The sequence below is a fragment of the Sitophilus oryzae genome, unplaced genomic scaffold (genome assembly GCF_002938485.1).
Source record: "Sitophilus oryzae breed Bouriz unplaced genomic scaffold, Soryzae_2.0 scaffold_1498_pilon_pilon, whole genome shotgun sequence".
Classification (NCBI taxonomy): Eukaryota; Metazoa; Arthropoda; class Insecta; order Coleoptera; family Curculionidae; genus Sitophilus; species Sitophilus oryzae.
Window position 1 is genome coordinate 1,289,603 of NW_022146167.1, and position 25,393 is coordinate 1,314,995.

The 25,393-nt window shown below is 31.5% G+C and overlaps 1 protein-coding gene across 1 annotated transcript in view; it reads right to left on the reverse strand.

Moving 5' to 3' along the window:
- The window catches only part of LOC115877778 (mannose-binding protein C-like), a 129,657-nt gene that overhangs the window by 96,798 nt on the left and 7,466 nt on the right, over positions 1-25,393 (reverse strand). The window contains exon 2 of the mRNA XM_030894093.1: positions 4,829-5,110. Within this exon, the coding sequence (XP_030749953.1) occupies positions 4,829-5,110 (282 nt within the window). The remainder of the gene's footprint in view (positions 1-4,828; positions 5,111-25,393) is intronic.

Below are 25,393 nucleotides of genomic sequence, written 5' to 3' on the forward strand. Positions count from 1 at the left end.
GGATTTTGAAATCCTAAGATAGCTGAGCCTCTATGAGAAGGGTCCTTGGTACATGAGTGTAAAGTTGTTTAATAGGTTGCCACTTGAAGTCAAGTTAATAGAAGTAAAGAGTAGTTTGAGACAAGTAAAGAGTAGTTGCACAATTGAAAAATTTGTTAATTTGATATAGAACCATATTTCTCAGATTTCCTGTAGACAAGTCAATAAATATTGTGTGACGTTATTTCATTTTCTGTATATACTATTTTGTATTTTTACATTTATATGTTACATTCCTTGAAGTAAAGATTATTATTATTATTAACTACTAATAACTGTAATTTATTTAAATATAATACGATTTAAAAAAAATATGTGTTTATTTTTAATAGTATAAACCTTGGTTTATAAAGTTTAAATATTATAAATTTTAAATAATATCTGAAACATCAATCCATGAGATAAACCTGGTAGAAAAGCCTAACCACTTCACATAAAATTGTTTATTATTATTTTTCTGGTGGTGACCTAGCAATACCTAGCATCAACTAGATCAGTGATTCCCAAAGTGGTCCAGGTGGACCCCCAGGGGTCCACGGGAGACTTGCTGGGGGTCTACGTAGGCGTGAACAAAAAATGGGGGTCCATAAGATGTTAATGGGGGTCCACGAAAATTTATCTGCTTTTGATAGTAAAGAGCAAAAATGTAAGCATAGTTTTTATAAGGGCCTACCTACATTGTTTTAAGTACCTATCTAAGCAGATAATATTTTAATAAGGCAAGCGACTGTTACTTGTCCAAACTTGCGTATTCGATATTACGTACAATTTCGTGTACAGACTTGCAAAGCGCTATCCGCCCGACAATGCTTAATGCTTGTTCAGACATGAACTTGATCACCACTATAAATACTTGATGCCAAAGGCAAACGCATTCATTTGTTTCCGGAATTTCGAAAAAAAGGCGGAATTTGGAAAAAAAGTTGTGAGAAAATTTATATCTGTGTTTGCTAGTGCCGGAGAAAAGTAAGTAACCTACCTTTTTTTGTTATAGTACTTAAGTATTTTGTTTACGTGTACTAGTCGGTTGATCACAACGGCCTGTATAGATAGGTAACTTAGTAACTTACAGATATTTTAATTGTCCTCTTTCGATTTGAAGACAAACACAGCACGTTTTATTCAATTGTTTTTTCACGAGAGAAACACTGCCTCTCTGAAAAGGCCGAATAAGCAATATTGCAGAGCAATTAATTTTGTAATTTTTCTTGCAAATAACTACTAATTTTATAAAACAGTAATTTCATAATCATTTTAAATTGGTTTTGAAGTAACTATTTTATCAAAACTATTCCTTTTCGGAAAGATTTGACAGATTTGTTTAAAAAATTTAATGATATTAACTTGCAGTTACAAGGGGACAGCCTGAATTTAATAAAAACAAAGGGGATAATTTCGGCTTTTCTTGGGAAATTGAAATTTATGAAGCAAAACATTAGTCGGCGCGAATTCTCTCAATTTCCAAACTTGTCGCAGGTAGAATGTATTGATGAGGATATCCATACCTACAGTCAACATTTAAGTGCTCTGCATGATGACTTCAAAACCAGGTTTGAAGATATACTGACGATGGATATACCACCATGGATCATAAATCCATTTGATGAAACGGAAGTGGCCAATGTTGTATTACAAGAGGAGCTGCTCGAGCTAAGCACTAATGAGGAGCTGAAGGTGAAATTTAGAAAAGGCTACCCAACATTTTGGCTGCAAGCAGAAATACCCGAAAAATATCCTGGACTGTGGGAAATCGCAAGGAAATTTTTAATAGCTTTTCCCTCGTCATACCTTGTCGAAAGGAGTTTTAGTGCCGTTACAAACCTCTTAACAAAAAAAAGGAGCAAATTAAACATCACAGAGGGGGGATTTGCGGTTATTGCTCACAAAATAAAGCCAAACATTGATCGTTTGCTGACACTCCATCAGATACATCCTTCCCATTAATTAAAATTATGACCTGAACCTATATTACCTTAATATTTTTCTTGTAATTCTATTCTTTTAATAAATAAAGTGATATAAAATGTACCATTTTTCGTTTTTATTTTACATATCGGAATATAGGGACAGAACTCAGAAGTGACACAATTTTTATTTTTTGGCGACTTTAAGAATGTGGTAGAAATGTAGCAGCAGGGGGTCCACCGAAACCAGTAAAATTTTGAAAGTGGTCCACGAGAAAAATAAGTTTGGGAACTACTGAACTAGATCAATACCAGGAGACTTTGTCTTCTGTAATTCGGCCTCATAAAAATACCCCTTAATTGGTTGACCAATTGATTCTAAGATAATTAAAATTGAAGATTAAAGAAAATTAAAAATTAAAAAAATATGTCTATAACGCTATAAAAGACTAAAAACACAAAGAAATGAATGCAAGTTAATGGTTTATATACGGTTTGTATCGCCTACCAGCGAAAATGGCGGATCTGTCAAAGTCACGTGTTCTGGAATGGTCTATAGGCCAGCAACCTAACCTCGAAACACAAGTAATTATTCTTAAGAATGTATATTACGAGGTAAATTTTATTGTTAAGTAGGTACTTAATCTTGGACACTAAATATAAGAACTTTAAAATACTTCATATAAAATAGGTCAACACCAAAAATTTTTGATCGTGTAAAAAGCGCGAAGGCGGCTCATTTTCAATGCAAATGGCCTAGAAATGATGCAATCAGCTTCCCGGCCGTCGCCACGTACGTCTAATCCACATCCACCGTTGCCAGATGTCTAACGAAATACCTGTTTAATACCAGTTTAATACCAAATAAAACCAGTTTATTACTAAATAATACCAGTTTATTACCAAATAATACCAAATTAGTACCAAAAGTACCAAAAAAATACCAGTATTACCGTGTGTGGTGGTATTTATTGTAAAGTGCTTTTACAACAAATACCACCAGAGGTTTGCTCCTCGGTATATTATGACATAAATTAGGATTGATTGACGTATTCAATTGTTTTCGGTCACTTCCTGTTACACCGGAAATGACTACATTTTTTGATTTTTAAAAGGACCTTCGGTATTTTTTGACTTTATTCGATAGAAAACGCTGACATTTTTGCATAGTGTTTGTTTGAAATAATAACATGCGGTTCATAACAAAAATTTGACTCGAAATACCAAGTGTGTGGTATCAAATTATTCGCAAAAAATGATTTTTCCAAATATGTTAATGAGCCACCATCGTTCCATTTGAAAAAAAAAATATGATTAAAAATACGATTTGGGCCTCTTTTAACCGACCAGGACAGGACACTAAAAAAATTAGACTTTCAAATCTATTTTTCCAAGGCTCCTTGATTAAATATTAGTGTTTAACATAACCATGGCAATCTAGATTGAAATTTAAAATATGATTTTTTATCTAGCGAAAATGTCAAAAGTTGACATATGATATGTCATTTTATTCGGAATGTTACTTTCTATCGAATAAAAATCAATAGTTGTAGTCATTTCCGGTGAAACGGGAAGTGACCAAAAACAATAATTGAATATGTCAATCAATCCTAATTTATGTCATATGCTAACATACCAAATCTCCTTATTTTATCTGAAAAAAAAAATGTTATACGGGTGTGCCACTTTTGAGTTTGGTTAGGTACCAAGTTGTAACAACATTTTTAGAAAATCTTAAATTACATTAACAAAATTCTAACCAAAATGTTACTTAAATAATTTCATTTATATTATACAGAAGAAAAAAAAGTAAATTACATAATAATTGCAAAAGTAATAGTGTTTTGTATTAATTATAAATAGGAACCTTCATGTTATAAATGTTAAAATAGCTTCTGCTCTGAGTTCGTGAAGAACCTATTAAAAGTATTCTACTATAAAAAATATTTAGAAATAACAGATACAGATTTCAACCTTGGCACATCCCTGTTGGTGTTTAATTAATACAGTTACATAACAAATATGTCAATTATTGTAATAAATTGAAATAAATTATAGCTTTTCATGATGGCTGTTGCTTATACAACGCATTATGCAGAAATTCTTCTCAATTATAAAAAATATCAAAACGGATAGCTAGACTTTTCTAGTTTTACGTACATATTTTATTATTTTTTTTATATACTATGTACTTGGTAAATATTAGTTATTAAATTGAATTTAAGTGCAGGTATTTTTTTATTTTAAGTGAACACAATAAAGAAAAAAAAAGATTAACACACGAAAAAATAAAATTTAAAAGTATCATTTTTAACCGCAGCAAACAAAAAACAAACAGCAAGACTGTATTTCAGCAAATGTAAACGATCTAGTAAGTACGAGTTACATTCGTTATATTCAAATTTTATCAGAATTCGTGAACTAACATATTTTAGTTATTTTACACCTTATATTTTATATTCAAATTTGCACCAGCCATGTTCGTGCAATTATCTTGAATTTTGAACAGTGAGAATAAATTTGGTTCTCGAGGCCGTATACGGCAAACTTTACTTTTTTTTTAATGGCTTAAGGAATGTAACATATGAAAGTATGCAAAATTTCAGTTCACCACCGCACCGCGCTGTGAATTATTTTATAAAATGTATTAATAAAATATTTAAGGAATATATTGTATCTCTCATAAGTCAAAAACGAATTCGTATAATTTACCTAAATTAAAGAATTTGCTTCATTTTAAGGTGTTTTTTAAAAAGTTTCAAATCTTTTTTTCTGTAAAATAAAATGGAAAAAACTTATTCATCACTTTTAAAATTTGCATGGAATTTACTATGTTCAGCTCGACGATGCAACACACGGTATATTAATTATTATATTTATTTTACCTTCATCATCGTCAAAATCCTCATAATACGCACTATCCGTCATCGTTTCTTCACCTTCCAATGTTTCTCTAAGATCATAATCGTCCGTTGAATTTGTTATAACACCCTGTATATTATTGGCCAGAGGTGTTCGTACGATACGGCCTGTAGGGAGAATTTCCAACAAACTCGGAGTTCTGGATAAGCCTTTTCCATACAATCTTTTCTCCAAATAGTTCTGAAGTATTTGCTTCGTTATTTGATTTTGTCTTTGTATTTCTCTTATGTCTTGATCTGCCAAACCTGAAATAAAAATATTTATGAAAAAATCTAATTATGCAATTATGGATTATCAAAAAATATGTTTCCAATTATTTAAAAATAATTTTTCATGACCAATAATAATTTTGAAATAGAGAATGATCAAAAAGATTTATGATGAAAGCGTTTTATAGGTATTTTATGGCAGATAAACAGTTATATTAATGTAAAATTACATTAGATTTTTTTAACTGTCAAAGCCAAGATATACTAATTCATAAAATTTTTCTTTTTATTTTATGGATGAATTTATTAACATTACATATTAATTTCAGATATTTCTTTAAATTATACTGTTTTCATTCAATAGTTAGTTAAATAAAGTAGTAATGATAAAAAAGAGTTATAGAAGCATAAATAAGATATGAACTTGTAATTCATATACTTACTAGCGTGTACCAGCGACTTCGTTCGCGTCGAATTAATCATTTGTAATAGTGATGATAAAGTTAAGCAAGAATTTCCATTAACATACAAACTGGATAAAATTTTCTGACATTTATGTCAGCATGAGAAAAAACAATATGGCGATATTATTACATAACTTCGTAATATTTGAGGGGTAGATTCATCTCGTTGGAATTTGACTTTCGAAAAATCCGTTTGCCAAAAATAAGCTTTTTACGTCAAGCAGTTTAAGCAGAATCGTGGTTAAGAAATTACCCAACTTTTTGGAACACCCTGTATGATTTTTTAAAAAATTTCAAAATATGTAAAAAAACCAAATAAAGTATGCTTGTGAAGCGTTTTCCCGAAAGACTAACCGTTTTTTAAATAATAAATATTGTAATATTTGAGTGGCGTTTTCACCCTCTTGGAATTTGAGATTCGAAAAACCCCTCCTTATCAAACCTCTACACCCCACAGTCAATCCGATTGCCAAAAATCAGCTCTAAACGTCAAGCAGTTTAAGCAGAATCGTGATTACTCAATGGTCATATTTTATGAAACACCCTGTATAAATTTATAAAAAATCTTAAAATATGTAAAACAACAAAATAAAATATACGTGTTTAAGAGTTTTTCCGAAAAACTCACCGGTTTTTAAATAAAAAATATTTTAATATTTGAGGGATAGTTTCACCCCCTTAGAATTGGAGTTTCGAAAAACCCCTTTTTACCGAACCTCTACACCCTAAAGACAATCTGTTTTTACGTCAAGCGTTTTAAGCAGGATCGTGATTAATAAATGACCAGATTTTTCGAAACACCCTGTATACATTTTTTAAAAATCTTAAAATATGTAAAAAAACAAAATAAAATATATCTACGTGTTTAAGTAAGTGTTTTTTCGGAAACTTGATCGGTTTTTAATTAAAAAATATTGTAATATTTGAGGGGTGGTTTCACCCTCTTGGAACTGGAATTTCGAAAAATCCCTTCTAATCGAACCTCTACACCCTAGAATCAAACTGTATGCCAAAATTGAGCTTCTTACGTTGAGTGGTTTGAGCACGATCATGATTAATCAGTATGTCAGTCACTTAAGGATTTTATATATTAGCACAGAATATCTAGCAACGCAGAGTAGCTATCTAGCAACGCTTGCGTAGCTAGATATTCTGTGATATTAGTATAGATTTTTTTAAATGTATTTTTAATAATTATAATGACTCAATCTTTATTATTGAAAATCTCGAACATTATTTTCCAATAACCAGTTAAGAAAAATTAATTGTTTTTTTACTTTACTCAATTTTATATACAGTGTACTAATTTGGTTGCAATTGCAAGTTTGTTTGCATATTAGTAAAGATAGAACCTTGTTATATCTTCACTAATATACAGGGTGCTACAAATTCCGGGTACGAGCATTGGTATTAGGGTATCTCGGTAACCCTAATAGATATGAACATTGGTGCAAAGTTGCGCTCTGGGATGCCATCAACCATACCAGGATGCAAATCATACCAGGATGCCATCAAAAAAGTTTTAAAAATTTCAAGGATTACCGAGTTATTTGGAAAAATGGATTTTCTTGAAAATCAATTTTATTTTTTCCTGTCGTTACATTTTAGAAAATTAAAGAACTAATAGCACATTCTCATAGCCACTTTATTAGGGTATTTAATAGTATTTTTAGATTTTCAAATTATCTCATTTGACTCCATCACGGTTAGTGGTTAGGGTTCAGAACCGGGAATTCCCGGTACTTTCGGTAACAATAAATTATTTTTGTTACATGCCAAAGTGTTACAAACTCTTGACTTCTGAAGTTCTTTTGAAGTTCCTATAATGTATATTAACAATTATTGAAGTCTAAATATGTGATTTTATGATTTAGTATGATGTTACTCAATATAATAGTTATACCGTATGATCGAATAAAAACGGCGTCAGCAATGGCTATGAAATGAAGATCGCTGTCATTTTATATGTAAAATTATATGGGAAATGTCATCGATCGTCATTTCCAAGCCAACTGGACGCCGTTTTTTTCGATCATACGGTATTTGATGTTATGTTTCATAGGCATTTGCATTTTTAATTCAAAAATATAAGTCTTTCTTTTCAAATTCAGTTAAGTTGGTTTATCTTTTTGTGAATTTTTAGTTATTTGTGTTTTTTCGCGTCTGTTCATTTGCGTTTATATTTGTGTTTATGTTTTTTCCAATTTTCGCACGACTCGACTGTTGGAAAAAATCAACAACTATACTTTTGAAAACCATCCTTGGATTGCTGATTGACAAACTGAACCATTATCGAACAAAAATTAGCTAGTACTGAAAGTACCGAGAAACCCGAAAAATCCCGGTTCCTTAGAAACATGGTACCGAAATTCCCGTTTCCGAAAAACAGCTCCGCTTCTGCAAATCCTAATCACGGTGTCGACATGAGTGTTCTTTCTCCAAAAAAATTTCGAAATGAAGATTGATGATATTTCATATGTAAATTGTATGTTTAGTGAAATTCAGTAACTGTGCCCAACCTAACGCCACAGATTATAAACTTTGTTTTTTCTTTATTGTTTTACGTGGTTCCAATTTTCGGAATCGGGCACTAGTTAGGTTACTAGCGTGTTACTAGTTTGCGCACATAGCACGCCCACTTATGGCCTCTAAAATTGTGCACAGCGCCTGACCGGCACAATTATTAGAGAGATATCGGCAAACCGAATAGCGTCATGCAGTATTTACGCGTACCTTATCATGGTTAGGATATGCGCGAGTCAATTTTTAACGCAACACCCGCTAATAACGTTACCGCCTGACGTAATTTGCGGATCAATTACACCAAGCGCTATTTCTAAATAACGTTTAAACATTGCTTATATGGGCATGTGCGGGTATTTGACAACCGGGGCCGGCCGGCGAGATCTTTTATTTTAGGTTATGTTTGAATTGTTTTGAATTATTACTTTAGTTTTATTAGGTAATTTGATATTTAAGTAGCTGGGATTAGTTTTAATTAAATAAATATGGCCCAAAATATGAAATCCACCTCTTCCAATATTAAAGAACCTATAAAGAGGCCTAAGTTTACAGCAGATGACGACTTAACCCTTCTAAGAGATTTTGTTGCTTGTTGCCCTAAACCCACTGGCAGACGTTGAACAATAAAGCACTGGAAATAAGCACTTTAGACCTTTAATCTTAAAATACCTAGTAAACAAAACAATTTCAAAGTTTTAAATTCAAAGTTAGGTTACGTTTAAATAGCGGACGCGACGCGAACAGAATTCTTTCCGACCCGATAACTATAAATGAAGAGAGTTAAGACCACCTCACGTAAAGGAAATAACACCTGGCCTTATTAACGTCTATGCACGCTATTCGGTTTAGCAATATCTCTCTATTACGCTGTTTATTGTTATTTTACGCGAGTTTATTTTTGCGCACAGGAAATTTTACTCGTTTGCACATCGTCATAAAAAATAATTTTTGTACCAATTAGGGCCAAGATTTTTATCTGTATACTTATAGGATACCTAATCTGTGCTAACGCTGCTTTTTTATCATCATTTATAAATTTCTAAATAAATATTAATAAAGAAATAAAGAAAAAACTATTCAGACTATTTTGATTACAATTTCATATGCTTCATTGGCATATTTATTAGAAAGTGGCATTAATATTATATAAATAGATATAATTTCTTATTATATAAATTATTAATAGTTCATAAGTGTAACGCAAGATGAATACAAGATCATTCATAAACATCCAAATTCGGAAACATCAAAGTCGTTTAATTTTTTAAATAAATAATTTATTCGTTTGGAAAGTCTTTGAATCTAAATTGATGTTGATTGTTTAGTAATTGATATAATATTCTACAAATTAATGCTAATTACTAACAAAACGACTTAATATTTACAAATTATCTATAGGTATATCTACGCAGGAAAGGCGTATTTCTAGATAACAATATGATTAATTGAAAATACGATGTGATTTAAAGATAAAAAGTAAACGAATTAACAAAGTGTTATAAAATAATTAGATAATTAATTACTCGTCACTCAATTAATTGTGTGATCACTCAAATATCTTTAATTCATTATAGTTAATAAAACATGTTTTAAATAAAGTTTGACTAATCCCATGTAATTGATAAAAATCAAATCGTTGCACACGATAATCTCATTTGCTTCTTATACATAGACTTTAAATAATAATTTAGGTCTATCTGCATTTATATCAATTATATCTGTATCTCTATCGAATTAAAATTGAAATACAATTTCTACAATACAGGGTGTCCCAATATTCTGTGGACATAGAACTACTAGATACGCATTTTTGGAATCAAAATAAGTTCATTGGACACAATTTACCTCTATACAAAAGTGCTTCGTTTGACCGCCAGAGGGCATGAAATTTTAAAAAAATAAACACATTTTTTAAATATTTTAAGAACTGTTATTCCGATTTGAATGAGATTTTGGGTGTCTATGTTTTGCTAAGTACTGTTACATTTGACTTTCACAAAAACCAAGAAAAAGTACGACAAGGATGAAAAATACCCCCAACCTTATATAAATGTTAGTATAAATATTTTCCAGCTCCACCGACGCGACGGCCGATTTTTTTTTTTTCGTAAAATGGTCCCTCTAGTATTAAACACCAATTTTCATCCGAATATTTTCGTTACTTCGGAAATTATTTGAAACAAATCGAAAAAAAATAAAAATGAAATTTCTACACCCTGTATCTCCAAAACTAAGCATTTTAGGACATACATTTATACGAACTTTTTTACTTATGTTTATCTGCAGAACAAGCTGTCGAAGTTTCCGGATTACAGTTCGGACCACCCTGTATTTTGATTAGGTTTAAAAAAACTCGGGAGCTTCAATTTTTTTTATCTATAAATATTGGGCTTAAATAATTATAATGTTTATTATAATTACCAATCTAATACATAAAAAGCTAGCCAGTAGTATCCACACGTAAGGAATATTATTTGCAGTCCAACGATGATATACTACAATTATTTACTCTCTACAACTTTCTACAAAAAGATAATTATAGCATGTCATGGCATTTTGCAGTTCTAGTTTTATGTCTCAATTTTGTGAAAAACTATATAAAAAATTGACTTTTAGTAGATTTTTAACATTCCGTAGGAAAATCCGTTCTACATTCATAGTTAAACCACGGCATATAAATCACACGGCAGGCTAAAGGTTGTCGCCCACTAGACCGCGGCGCGACGCGGCGCGGCGCCATGTGGAAATTTCTTTTGTCTGCTTGCCATGTATTTAAATGGACCAACGTACATTAGAGCGCGCAGCGCCGAAGCGCGCCGCGGGATTTCCGTCAAGAAGTCGGAAGACTTTTCTAGCAACTTTTTTCCGTCTCCCGCGTTTCGGCGTGTTGCAGTGTGCGTACTCACAACGGAAATAATTTTGCATTCGAGTCTTTTCAGTTGGCTTTTTGACTAGGAACTAGTGATACGTATCAATGGTAGAATTGTATTTTTAAAGGTAAATTAGGCAAATCGATTTTCATAAAGAAATATAATATTTTTTTTAGTCTCCCCTCACTAGAGACAGATGGACGAAATGCCTTTCTATCAAAGATTTAATATAATTGAGGGGTGTAGAGGCAAAACCGGCAATCTCCACTTTTTAACAAAAGTGACAATCTCCAATTTTTAAATTCTAATTAGCTAAATATATAAAAAAGATCAGGGTTTTTTCACCACATAACTAATATACACATCAGAATAAATAAGAATTATCAAAAGTATTAGTAATTTGTCTCTTCTGAAAAAATATGATGAGTATAGAGATACCCGGTGTTTTGCTTCTAAAACCCTCAATTGAGGAGTGCGTAAAATGTTTCCTTTATATTTTGTAATACTGAAAAAAATGCTCTTGTCTTTTATTAAATCTGGAAAAAGATGGTAAAATTCTACAAACTTCTTTCTTTTTTTGTTAATCGTATGAGTCCAAACTTTTCCTTTTCTTCTTCACCCCCTCTTCCTCTTCCTCTGTTAGAAGAGCACAAAAAATACGCTTTCGTCCGTACTTGAACTCATTGCTTTAAAAACTAAACTACAGTAAGTAAAAAACACTTCGACTATAACTAAATAGCGTTTCCGCGTTTCAAAAGCGCGCTATAGTGGGCGCAGTCCCTTCGCAGCCGGAAAAAATTCTCTTGCCAGCGCCGCGCCGCGCCGCGGTCTAGTGGGCGACAACCTTAACTCTCTTTGGCGGGAACGCTACGCGCATACCGTCGCGCACGCCGCCATTAGGGTTTCCATCAACACATTTCCAGTGTCGTAGTTTCTTTCATCGACTGCGCACACTTTCGGCTGATTCGAGTCAGTAGCGTACGGATTAATTTATTTTGTTTATTTCTTGAGTCATATTTTATAGTTGTTGTTTTATTTTTGTTTATTGTGTTATATATTTGGTTTTTCTAGTTTATTTTCGTTTCTTGTGTTATATAATTTATTTTTGTTTTTCTGAACATTTTTAAATCGTTAATTTTACGTGTTTTTAAATGCCTGGGCGAAGTTGTGCAGCAAAAAACTGCCCGAAGGACTAAACTGCAATAAAAGTTTCTTTCTGTTTCCTAGAGATCCGATTAAGTATGTATATACATATGTGATTAATTATTTTAACATATTTTAGTTAAAAAAAACAGTAGTATACATATTAGGACATTCAGCTAAATAGAAAGATCTAATTAAAAATATACAAGTTCAGCATCTATATTAAATGTTAATAAACGTATATACAGGATGAGTCTTAAATAAGTGCAAATATTTTCAGGGCTGGCAGATCTCGACAAAAGAAACATATTTTCTCCTTACTTTTTCAGATAAATCCAAAATAACCGAGTTATTTAAGTTTAAAAATTTTTTTTTTTTAAATGTTGAGTTGAGAGCCACCGGATTTTTTCTGTATTTGCATCCCTTTTAGTGCCGCAACCATAGAGTAAAGCCGTAACTATGGTAATATCAGAGATTAAGAAATTATACCCTGGGGAAATTTGCGGTGAACAGGCAGTTCTAAAAAGTTTTCGAAAAATATACAGGGAAGTTAAAAGAAAATGCATTTCAATATCTTTTTTAGCGAAAAAAAACTCATAAACGTGTTCCTGGGGTCGAAATATACCACCCCTGAAAATATTTGCACTTATTCAAGACTCACCCTATATGTATATAAAATATTAGCAAGATTAAAATGTTAAATATTTAGTAAAATTTAATGTTGTATCTAGAATCTAGACATTAAAAATTCAATTTAAAAGTCATTATATTATTCATTTAAATATAATTATAAAAATAAATAAAATGAGTATATCGAAAATAAGTTAACAATACATTTTTAGGGCAAGAACATGGGCAATTGCAGCTAACGGAGAAGACTTGATTGAAGATATAAATAAGGCCCATAAGTACAGGTTGTGTTCTGTTCACTTTGAATTTAAAATGTTTACCAATTCACTTTGTAACCGTATAAAATACAATGCGGTACCTACTTTGTTTCCTGCCATGAAAAAAATAGAAGTTTCTCAAAAAAAATTGTAGATTTATTAATTTGTGAAATTTCAATATTAATAAAATTTGCTACGCCCATTGATGGGCATAATTTCTACGTAGCCTCTTTATATTGTTCAATAAATGTTTTATTGGTATTTTTTTAATTCTTGTTTGTAACTCCTGGCATGTTTTTGTTAGTTGCATGTTTTTTAATTTTAATTGTCTATTCTCTACAGTGAAATATTTAATTGATTTTTTCATTTTTACTTTTCGAGAAGTATGCGCGGTTAACGATTCATTTGTTTGGACAAAAAGTATTGTAAATAAAATTCAGTTTCAGTCAATTACAGTATTTTTTAATACGACCCTGTCGTATTTTCTGAGAAATTATTTACTCTCTACAACTTTCTACAAAAAGATAATTATAGCATGTCATGGCATTTTGCAGTTCTAGTTTTATGTCTCAATTTTGTGAAAAACTATATAAAAAATTGACTTTTAGTAGATTTTTAACATTCCGTAGGAAAATCCGTTCTGCATTCATAGTTAAACATTAATTAACCATCTTTCTTTTTGAATGAATCAAAATTAAGTATGTAATTTAAATTACAAATTAAAATTTAAATTACCTTTGAATCATTTAGGTAAATAAATAAATTAGGCAAAAAACATTTTTTATGTTAGATTAGAAAAGGTAGCATCATAGTTTAATATAATTCTAAACAAGGTAGAATCATATTTTAATATATTATCAAGATAGGTATAAGTAGAATAAATAGAAAATTATGAGAAAGAATGTGTTTTTTCTGTCAATTTATCTAATTATAGTGGATTATACGGCTCCCCTCACCTTATGATTTTAGTCTAGTTGTTTTAATTTTTAAATTTAGCTTACCATGTTGTTATCTGTAATTGAATAATTATTGTGATAGATATAACCTTTTAACCTTTAAAAATTTTTTTTAACTTTTTAGTTTGTTTGTGATCGTATTTTATAATTTTGACCTCTGTTTGACTATTGGAATTTTCTATTATTCTGATTGTAATTGTTTTTAGTTTTCTGGGCCTGATGATGGGAATTGTTTAAGTCCCGAAACATGTCGCGCCCCTGCTTTTTTTGAAGCATTTAAATTAAAATAAACATCTTAAAGATTGTGAGTTATTTGTCCCCTTACCCGCCTTCAGAGGTTTTACTTTGATAAAAAATGTAGTTTGTAGGTCAAATATATTGTAATTAATAATACAAATAACATTTTATTAACACTAAACATTATATTTGAAAATTTCATTAACATCTTTTGTGCGTTTTTATACTCACTTTTTTCAGTTAAGTTTCAATTAACATTAATTTTCGCTTAATCTCTTCAGTGATATAGGTGATTTAAACTATTAAATTGGTGTCAAGTAATCAAGTGAAATATGACCATAAGCCCACGGGCACACAGAAAGCGTTTTTTGCGTTTTTAGCGTGAAACGTCTTTAGCGACTAAAACAAAATAACAGGATTATATAGAAGTGGCCGCACCAAGAGCGTGTAGCTTTCGGCGTGTCTCGCAAAAAACGCAAATGAAAACAAATCAGTTTGTTTTCTGTAGCGTCTTTAGCGTTTTCTAAGATGAGACCCCGTCATAGGCGGACGTAATATTTAATAATACAATAAAAATAAATTAAATAGAATGCATTTTTTTTCATTTTAGGGTATTATCTAAAAATATTTTTATAAAGAACATCTGCTCTTTAGGAAGATTCTATTAAATTCAAAAATTTGAAGGAAATGTTTGAAAAAGTATAGTTTGAAATGTTGAAAAACTAATAAATTAAAGGAATATTTTCTTACGCGTAAAAAACAAACAGAAACAAATAGTTTTTGACGGGTAAAAAATAGTTTTTACGTGTAACAAATAGTTTTTACACGTAAAAATATATTTTTGGGTAAAAGAGTTTTTACTAGAAACAATAAGTTTTTGACGCGTAAAAAATAGTCTTTTACGTGTAACAAATAGTTTTTTACACGTAAAAAATATTTTTTTTGCGTAACAAAAGTTGTTTTACAAGAAACAATAAGTTTTTGACGCGTAAAAAAATAATTTTTTACATGTAATAAATAGTTTTTTACACGTAAAAATATTTTTTTTTTGGGTAAAAAAGTATTTTTTACCAGAAACAATAATTTTTTGACGCGTAAAAATTAGTATTTTACGTGTAACAAATAGTTTTTTACACATAAAAAAATATTTTTTTTTGCGCAAGAAAGGTTTTCACCCGAATCAATAAGTTTTTGCCGCGTAAAAAAAGTGTTTTTTACGTGTAACAAATAGATTTTTACACTTAACAAATGGTTTTATACGCTTAAAAAATAGTTTTCTACCAATAACAAATAGTTTTATACGCGTAAAAAATAGTTTTCTATCAGTAACAAATAGTTTTATACGCGTAAAAAATTGTTTTTTACGTGTAACAGTTTTATTCGCGTAAAATAATAAAATAGTTTTTACGTGTAACAAATGTTTTTATGCGTAATAATTTGATTCACTTTTACAAAATTTGTATTAAAATATCAATATTTTTAATAAACACATGGACTGCTCACAAATACACGTCGCGTCACTACGTATTTCTAATCCGTTAACACGTTTCGTTAGAACGAGCTCGTGTGTCAGGGCCGTCTCACTAGCTCGTATGCCACGGCTTTGAATTTTTACTCCCAGCGCGCGTAAAGAATTTTCACTCCAAAATGTTTCATAAATCATGTCCTAAAATTGCATTAGCAACTAGAGATATTTACTATTCTATTATATAATTATAATTATTTATTATATTATATTATAATTATATCAAGTACTAACCACAACACTACAACATAAAAAAACTATAGACATAAAAACTAAAATTCGTAAAATAAATGGCAAATGATAATTATTTTTACACACACCACTGGTATTAGCAGTAGATTGTGTTTGTCTCCGAATATATGCCCCGGCCCGTCCACAATTCAATCCCAGCATCTTTTATCTTCGTCTCTTCAACGCTAACGGCGCCGATCTCGCCTATCTCTTTCTCACAGGATTGATTGTTGGACGGGCTGGAAATCCACGAGCTTGCGACGTTACTAATTGACATATTGATAGAAACTGCAGACCTGCCGCGTAATAAAAACAATAACAAACGTTAATCACGTTAATGACCAGCAAAACACACAACATTCAAAATCTTGTCCTTGTCAAACTTTTGCTGTTTTAAACACTTGAATGTTGAAAGTCGAAAATCGAAAATGACATTTGCTTTCAAAGTGGAAAAGTGAGGTTAGGGTGTATAATGTATATTCATCAATGACTAAAGAATACAAGGACAAATAGCACCCGAGACCAAACTGTGACCATTCTTCCAAACAGTGCCGTAGCACCTCGCGTAGCACCTATTTTACTTAACATTGCCGCTTGAAGGGATATTTATATTTTTGATATTATATGTTTTCACTACGCTTATGGTGTATCGGGTGGTATCATATTAATTAATTACGAAAAAAACGTATTAAAATGTTGACAAAAGGTACATAACTAGTATCGACGTATAGTACATATCAAGTACATATAATATCAGAAAAATAATTATCGAATTCAATAAAAAAAAACGCTAAAAAAGTGTAGGGGACTGTTTATTTCCCTATAAAACGTAACTTCTGGCTCTTTCTTATCATTGTGCCTTTTACACTTGAAAGCTGAATAAATTACCATTGTAATAAAGTTTATACAAAGTTCACTACACACAATCAACTATTAAAAATCGCTAAAATTGTCGCTGATGACCAGCTGATGATGTCGTTATGTCTAAAAAGTTGGCGTCTAAGGTCACAAATTCTGCTGCAGCCCGTATATGGGCGTTACATGTCCTTGTATTCTTTAGTCATTGATATTCATCCATCTTCTTCTTCTTCTTTTTTGTTTCGTTCTTACTTGCTTACTTAATGATCATTACTTTTTAAAAATTTTCGGCCATAATTTCGGGGGGGTTTGAACCCCCAAAACACCCCCAGATACGGCCCTGGTGAGTTTTGTTGATGTAAATAATAATTGTGTATATTTATAATAATAATAATAATAGCTCCCGTATATAGCGTTTAACGCCTTGGGAGTAGCAAGGTACAGCTTGCCATACTAGAGCCGTTCAGTATACAAGGAAGGTAATGCGGCTAGCACTACGCTTCAACCGCCTATTATTACCTCAGGATTGTGAATCCCAAGTACTCATTTCAGGCTGAGTTGACCTAGGTACCCAAACTATTTTTATTTTAATAAAAATAGTCGGCTGATGCAATGCCGGGTGTGGGAATCGAACCCACTACCTTGAGATTGGTAGACGAGAGCCTGTACCTCTACGCCACCGGGCACCTATATATTACGGGTGTATATTTATAATTACTTTATTTTTGTTTCCTAAAATATTTTGATTAAATGAAAATATTATGTAAAAGTGGGCAACGCTGTGCCGGTCAAGCTTAATCATGTCACTTAAGTTTATTTGTTATGAACTATTCCGGGTGCGTCTCAAAAGTGGCTCACCCCTATAACTTTTTTATTTTTTTAGATAAAAAAAACGAGATTTGGTATGTTAGTATATGAGCTAAATTAGGATTGATTGACGTATTCAATTATTTGCGGTCACTTCCTGTTTCACCGGAAATGACTATAACTTTTGATTTTTAAATGGCACCCTCTGTATTTTTTTTACTTTATTCGATAAAAAATAACACTCTGAATAGAATGACATATCATATGTCAACTTTTGACATTTTCGCATATGGTTTATTTGAAATTATAACTTGCAGTTCGTAACGAAAATTTGACTCAAAATACCAAGTGTGTGGTATCAAATTATTCGTAAAAAAATGCTTTTTCCAAATATGCTAATGAGCGACCCTCGTTCTATTTGAGAAAAATTAGATATGATTAAAAATACGATTGCATTTTCTAAGTGGCCAGAACAAGACACTAAAATCATTAAACAATATTAGACAATCAAATCTATTTTTCCAAGGCTCCTTGATTAAGAATTAGTGTTTTGGTTTCATTTTGGTTCCAAATCAAACCAAACATACCCATGGCACTCTAGATTGAATTTTAAAATAAGATTTTTTATTAAGCGAGAATCTCAAAAGTTGACATATGATATGTCATTCTATTCAGAATGTCATTTTCTATTCAATAAGCATTCAAAAAAATATCAAGAGTGCCATTTAAAAATCAAAAGTTGTAGTCATTTCCGGTGAAACAGACCAAAAACAATTGAATACGTCAATCAATCCTAATTTATGTCATATACTAACATACCAAATCTCGTTTCTTTATCTGAAAAAATAAAAAAGTTATAGGGGGTGAGCCACTTTTGAGACGCACCCGGTATATTACAATTAATACACATGCAAATTTAATATATTATTAATAATAGTTATACTTTATTATTTTAGGAGATAAGAACTATTACTACTTAGAGGTCAATATCATAATTACATACAATCACTTTTATTTTAAAACCGCTATGCCTTTGGAGAAGAAAAAATACTAGATCACGAATCGATCGACATAATATACTTATTATGCAATTCGCAATGGTAATAATCCAAATAAAAATTCAACAATTCATCCAAGGACAGTTTCGCAAACAGTTCCAAGCATAAAATTCTCGGACTGTCTCGGAGTAATAATTCTATGGTTCTAAATAACTTTCGACATAGAAATTAACTGGATGTTAAAAATAATTTTTACTTGCTAGGATTATTCCTAAGAAGTAAACAAAACGCTTTCATGCTTTTGATCAAACAGGTTTAGAAATAGTTTGTGAAATATAAGCCCGTGTTGTAAAAATTAGTCCCCCCCCCCGCCGTGATTGGTTGTTTGTTTGTATTAGTAATATGGGTTTGTTAAGATTATTATTAACACGATCTTATATTTATCGTACTATTTTGTGAAATAGCACGAATCAAACATTGTGGTGGCTTCAGAAAAATAAGTAAACATGGAAAAACTGATATGAAAACAGTTACCGATGGTAAATTAAATTGGCTATTCCTCGAAGGATACACAAGAATATTTAGTTTTAACATTGTCTAATATTTATTAATCACAATATAGTAAAAAAATATAAAACAGCTAATAACTAGCTGTCTACCATTTATAGGCTTATAATCCACGGTATTGCGCCTCATGAACAAAATATACACAAAATTATTTAAAAAATCGTCTAATTATTTAGTATTTCTGGTTTAATTGTAGTCTTCTACAAATTTATACTAATATAGAAAGGAGAAAATTAATTACCAGATCAATGTTTCCTACAAGGGACGCTCTACAACTAAATCAGGAAACCTATCAAAAAGAGCTTGAAAAGAGACTAAAGCCACAGACACTCAGAGATCAAGACCCCATAACTACAGCAACAAAGAAAATATGTAGTAAAATGAAACACCCTTCGAAAACTAAATTAAAACCAGAAACGACAAAACTAATAAGGAAAAGAAGAAAGACTGACAGAGATGCCCCAGAATATGACACCTTAAATAAAACAACTAAAAGAGAAATAAGAAAAAATCTTAGGGATTATAAGAGAAACCAAATTTTGGAAACAATTGAAAACAATAGAAGCATGAAAGTGTTAAGACGCAAGCAAATGCGCGGAAAACAAGAAATAATAAAAATAAGAAACACACTATAACAACAGACAAACATGAAATTAGAAATGAAATTCACAAATTCTACGACCAACTTTATCAGTCTGTTATACCAAACAAAGATAGAGTACAAAAACACATCACAAACGTAGGATCAGAAGATATGCCAGAAATATCAACCACAGAAATTAAATACGCACTTCAACAAATAAAAAATGGCAAAAGCCCAGGAGAAGATCGTATTACACCTGAAATGCTGAAGATGGGCGGAAAACCATTAGTGGATGCCGTGGAAGTATTGTTAAATAAATGTCTGATGGAGGGTAGAATCCCGGACGCATGGAAAAACGCAGAAGTTGTGCTATTATACAAAAAAGGAGATTTTACAAATATAGAGAATTATAGACCAATAAGCCTTCTCTCGCATCTATACAAGCTCTTCACTAGGATTATCAACAACCGACTGTCTACGAAACTAGATTCCTATCAGCCAATAGAACAGGCAGGCTTTCGAAAAGGTTTTAGTACCATCGATCATCTACAAACAATTAAAACAGTCATTGAAAAAACAACAGAATACAATATACCTCTACATTTGGCCTTTGTAGACTACCAAAAAGCCTTTGACAGCATCGAAACCTGGTCATTTCTAGCTGCAATGGAGGACGCGAGAATTGATTCCAGATATTATTCCATTATTAAAAATATCTATGATAGTGCAACCTTCCAAGTTAAATTAGATGATGACCTCAAAACAGAAAAAATACTACTCGGCAAGGGCGTGAGACAAGGAGATACCATCTCTCCCAAGTTATTTACACTGGCACTGGAAAATGTCTTCAAGAAATTAGAATGGGAAAATAGAGGTCTAAACATCGATGGGGTACACCTTAGCCATCTGAGGTTCGCAGACGATATTGTCTTGCTGAGCACCGACATTCAAGAACTAAACACCATGCTAAATGAGCTAAATGACCAATCCCAGAAAATTGGCCTTAAAATGAACTTGAAGAAGACCAAGATAATGAGCAACAATATCCATAGCATTACCGTTGACAACGTTATTATTGAAAACGTAGACCATTATATATATTTAGATCATAAAATCAAGCTGGGCAAGGAAAACCAAAATACGGAGATCAAACGCAGGATCCATTTGGCATGGGTCGCATTTGGAAATATGAGCAATATTTTCAAGGATAAAAAGGTGCCCATGAACCTAAAGAAAAAGGCTTACGACAGCTGCATTCTACCGGTGCAATTACCCGAAAAACAGCAGAACAACTACGAGTAGCACAAAGAGCCATGGAAAGAATCATGTTAGGAGTCACCATTAGGGAAAAATACGGAATACCCACATACGTCAAAAAACAAAATTAATAGATGTCGTTAAAAGAGTGGCAAGTCTGAAGTGGCAATGGATAGGACATGTGGCAAGACAGGATCCAGACCGATGGCCCCAAAAAGTAATCCTATGGAGACCTAGGGGAACAACAAGAAGTGTGGGCCGACCAAAAAAGAGATGTGTCGATGACGTTAGGGCAGTGGCGGGAAGACAATGGATAAGATTGGCTAGAGATCGCGAAGCATGGAAAAACCTAGAAGAGGCCTATATCCAACACTGGATGGAACCAGGCTGAGAAAGAAAGAAGAAAGAATCCACGGTATTGCGCCTCATGAACAAAATATACACAAAATTGTTTAAAAAACCGTCTAATTATTTATTATTTCTGGTTATGGAAAAGTAACATTTTAATTGTAGTCTGTAGCAAAATTTCGTTTACGTTATGGTTTTATTTTCCTAGTTTTAATTGTCTAAATCCCTGCATAATAAATACTAGTTGAATGGATTTATATCAAACCATGCTGGGTGCTAATAAAAGTATCGTTTATAGATTTCTCTTAAGAACAATAAAGGAACATTGCTTTTAAAAAATGTCCGTGGGACATACTTTTGTTGACATCGGGTAAGTCAATAATTTTCCCAATTAACTCGATATATTGATAATGTTATACCAGTATTACTCATATTCAAGCAAAATACTACTCTTATACTAATCAATTAAGGCCGTAAACAAACAACTTATATACTAATTCATTATAATAAAATTAAATCATAAAAATATTGTAATTATATTCCTGCAGTTTAAGTGAAAAGTTTTGTTCCTAAATATCTGCTATACATATGTATAATAAATGCATGTTCAAATATTAATTCTGTGGAATATAATATCAATATAACATAAAACGAGATGTAATTAATGAAATATCATCGTAACAACAGCTATTTTAGAAACGGCTAGGTTTACTTATTTCACTGAGATTTATGAAAAAAAAATCCTTTGCCTCCGATACAGATACCGCCACGTTTTGGAAGTAGCTCAAAACAAAACAAAATTCAACGAGACAACAAAAAACGCCAAAAAAATCCCCCCTCACCCTCCTCACGAGTAGTTTTCAGGTCCTTTTAAGAATCGAAAGTAGGTCGAGGCAAACCGAAGTGGGTCAAGACAACTGGAAATAAGTCGAAATGCTTCAAAGTTGGGCGACGAAATACGACCTTACATGTTTCGAATTGTTTCTGACATAGTATGTACGCTGTTTTATACTGTATCTGCTAAAACATTTATATATTTACTAGCTTGTACAAGCGACTTCGTTCGCGTCGAATTAATCATTTGTAATGGCGATGATAAAGCAAAGCAAGAATTTCCATTAACGTACAAACTGGATAAAATTTTCTCACATTTATGTCAGCATGAGAAAAAACAATATGTCGATATTATTATATAACTTGTTAATATTTGAGGGGTAGTTTCATCTCGTTGGAATTTGACTTTCGAAAAATCCGTTTGCCAAAAATAAGCTTTTTACGTCAAGCAGTTTAAGCGGAATCGTGGTTAACAAATTACCCAACTTTTTGTACCACCCTGTATGATTTTTTAAAAAATTTCAAAATATGTAAAAAAACAAATAAATTAAGTTTGTCTAAGCGTTTTCTCGAAAAACTAACCGTTTTAAATAACAAATATTGTAATATTTGAGGGGCGTTTCCACCCTCTTGGAATTTGAGATTCGAGAAACCCCTCCTTATCGAATCTCTACACCCCACAGTCAATCCGTTTGCCAAAAATCAGCTTTAAACGTCAAGCAGTTTAAGCAGAATCGTGATTACTCAATGGTCATATTTTATGAAACACCCTGTATAAATTTATAAAAAATCTTAAAATATGTAAAACAACAAAATAAAATATACGTGTTTAAGACTTTTTTCCGAAAAACTCACCGGTTTTTAAATAAAAAATATTTTAATATTTGAGGGATAGTTTCACCCCCTTAGAATTCGAGTTTCGAAAAATCCCTTCTTATCGAACCTCTACACCCTAAATTCAATCTGTTTTCCAAAAATCAGCTTTTTACGTCAAGCGCTTTAAGCAGGATCGTGATTAATCAATGGCCAGATTTTTCGAAACACCCTGTATACATTTTTAAAAAATCTTAAAATATGTAAAAAAAGAAAATAAAATATACGCGTTTAAGCGTTTTTTCGGAAACTTGACCGTTTTTCAAATAAAAAATATTGTAATATTCAAGGGGTGGTTTCACCCTCCGGAACTGGAATTTTTGGAAAAGGTTTTTGGAAGATGAAATGGTGACTGTTCTCAAATGGCCATCGCAATCCCCAGACCTGAATCCAATAGAAAATTTATGGGAAATTTTGGATCAACACATTAGGACCAAATTCTACAAAAATAAGCAAGAATTATTTGCAGCTTTGGAAGAGTCTTGGAAAAATATCGATTTTTCTATAATTGAAAATCTTCTGGGATCCATGCCTAAGCGATGTCTTCAAGTTAATTTTTCAGTTTTTGTTAACTTAAGATTTTTTTTTATTAAATATATATTTTGTTCATCTACTTTTGTCCAATAGTTTTTTCAATTTAAATTTTTTGCTACCTTATTAAAGCACATTTTAAAAAAACAATGCTATTTATTTTTATAGCACTGACACTAGACTTCAAGTAAATATAGCTCAAATTTTAATTTTAAACATATTAGGAAAAACCCATTATTTTAACAAAGTTCATCCACTTATGGCCAATACTGTACGTGTTTAAGTAAGTATTTTTTCGGAAACTTGATCGTTTTTTAAATAAAAAAATATTGTAATATTTGAGGGGTGGTTTCACCCTCTTGGAACTGGAATTTCGAAAAATCCCTTCTTATCGAACCTCTACACCCTATAATCAACCTGTATGCCAAAATTGAGCTTCTTACGTTGAGTGGTTTGAGCAGGATCGTGATTAATCAGTATGTCAGTCACTTAATTATTTTATATATTGGTATAGATTTCTATTCGCGGAACATTACACGATCAAGAATCTTATTCAGGGAATAATGTGTATTAAACAATCAAACGTTAAAAAAATAGATACATAAATAAACATAATAAAATGCAGCATATCTCTATAGAATTTTAAAACGCAATTTAACACCCCTATTCTACAATGCACTAAGTAACTAAATGACAGTCATAACAAATCATCTATAGACACTCCTCAGTTCTTCGCCTCTAGTACAAATTAAATGGAATTCCAATAAATATCGTAACCTATACAATAACAATTTCTTGTTACGACACAAAATGCTTCGGTTTAATTTTTACATAACTGTAAACGATACTGCGTAATATTTTATTAAGCTTCTAAGGTCAATGCCAGATGTTATTAATATAGACAAACTAAGTGATATATAGGTATGTACAACATGCATATGTATATTAAAAGTATATTTGCTTCATAAATTATTACTTCTTAAAACAATTCTTTAACAGTTTTGATATTCAACAATTTTAGATCTAAATTCAAATACTAACCCATACAGCACATCAAATCAAATTTACGATGTGTATACATTATTAGATGCAGACACAGGGTGACACAATTCCCCCGATGTAAATATGCTACGTTTACACATTGTAGTTCAACACGTATGCACAAAGGTTAAACGTCCGCCTCACAATGTAGCCACAGTATAGCATTTGCGTATACCCAAAGTAAGGGATACACAGTGTGCCGTAGGATACACAGTGCTTGTGTATTACGTTTAAACTCTGTTTACACAGTGTAGTTGTGACTACCGCGTGTATACGTATGTATTTTACTTCGTATATACATCTTGTGCTAGATAAAACTACTTCTTATGAACGAATTTAGGAAATAATACAAGTTTTGATGCCTAACTTTTCGTTCTCTTTAAGAATTATTTATTCAATGATCCCAATTATATCTTTTAACAACGAAAATTAGGAAGGCAAAACTTTGTATTTTCCAAAAGAAAACACTGTAAAAGAACAGAATTTGTATCAAAATGTATCAAAAATGTAAGTACATAGTATAACAACATACTAAAATGGTAAACACTGGTATATCGCCACGATTTGGTGGACCTCGTTTAGTAATTTTTTTCTCCTCTTTTCCCTCCAAGCAGTTGGTTTATTAGCATATACTCATTCATCGAGCACTCTGTTGGACTTTGTTGTATTTTATTTCCAGATTAACAATCTCAACCTTAAATTTTATATGAAACTGATTATTGAATATTAAACATATCCGTATATTGATCCATCAATAACTTACCGAATATCAATCAAGTTCTTTGA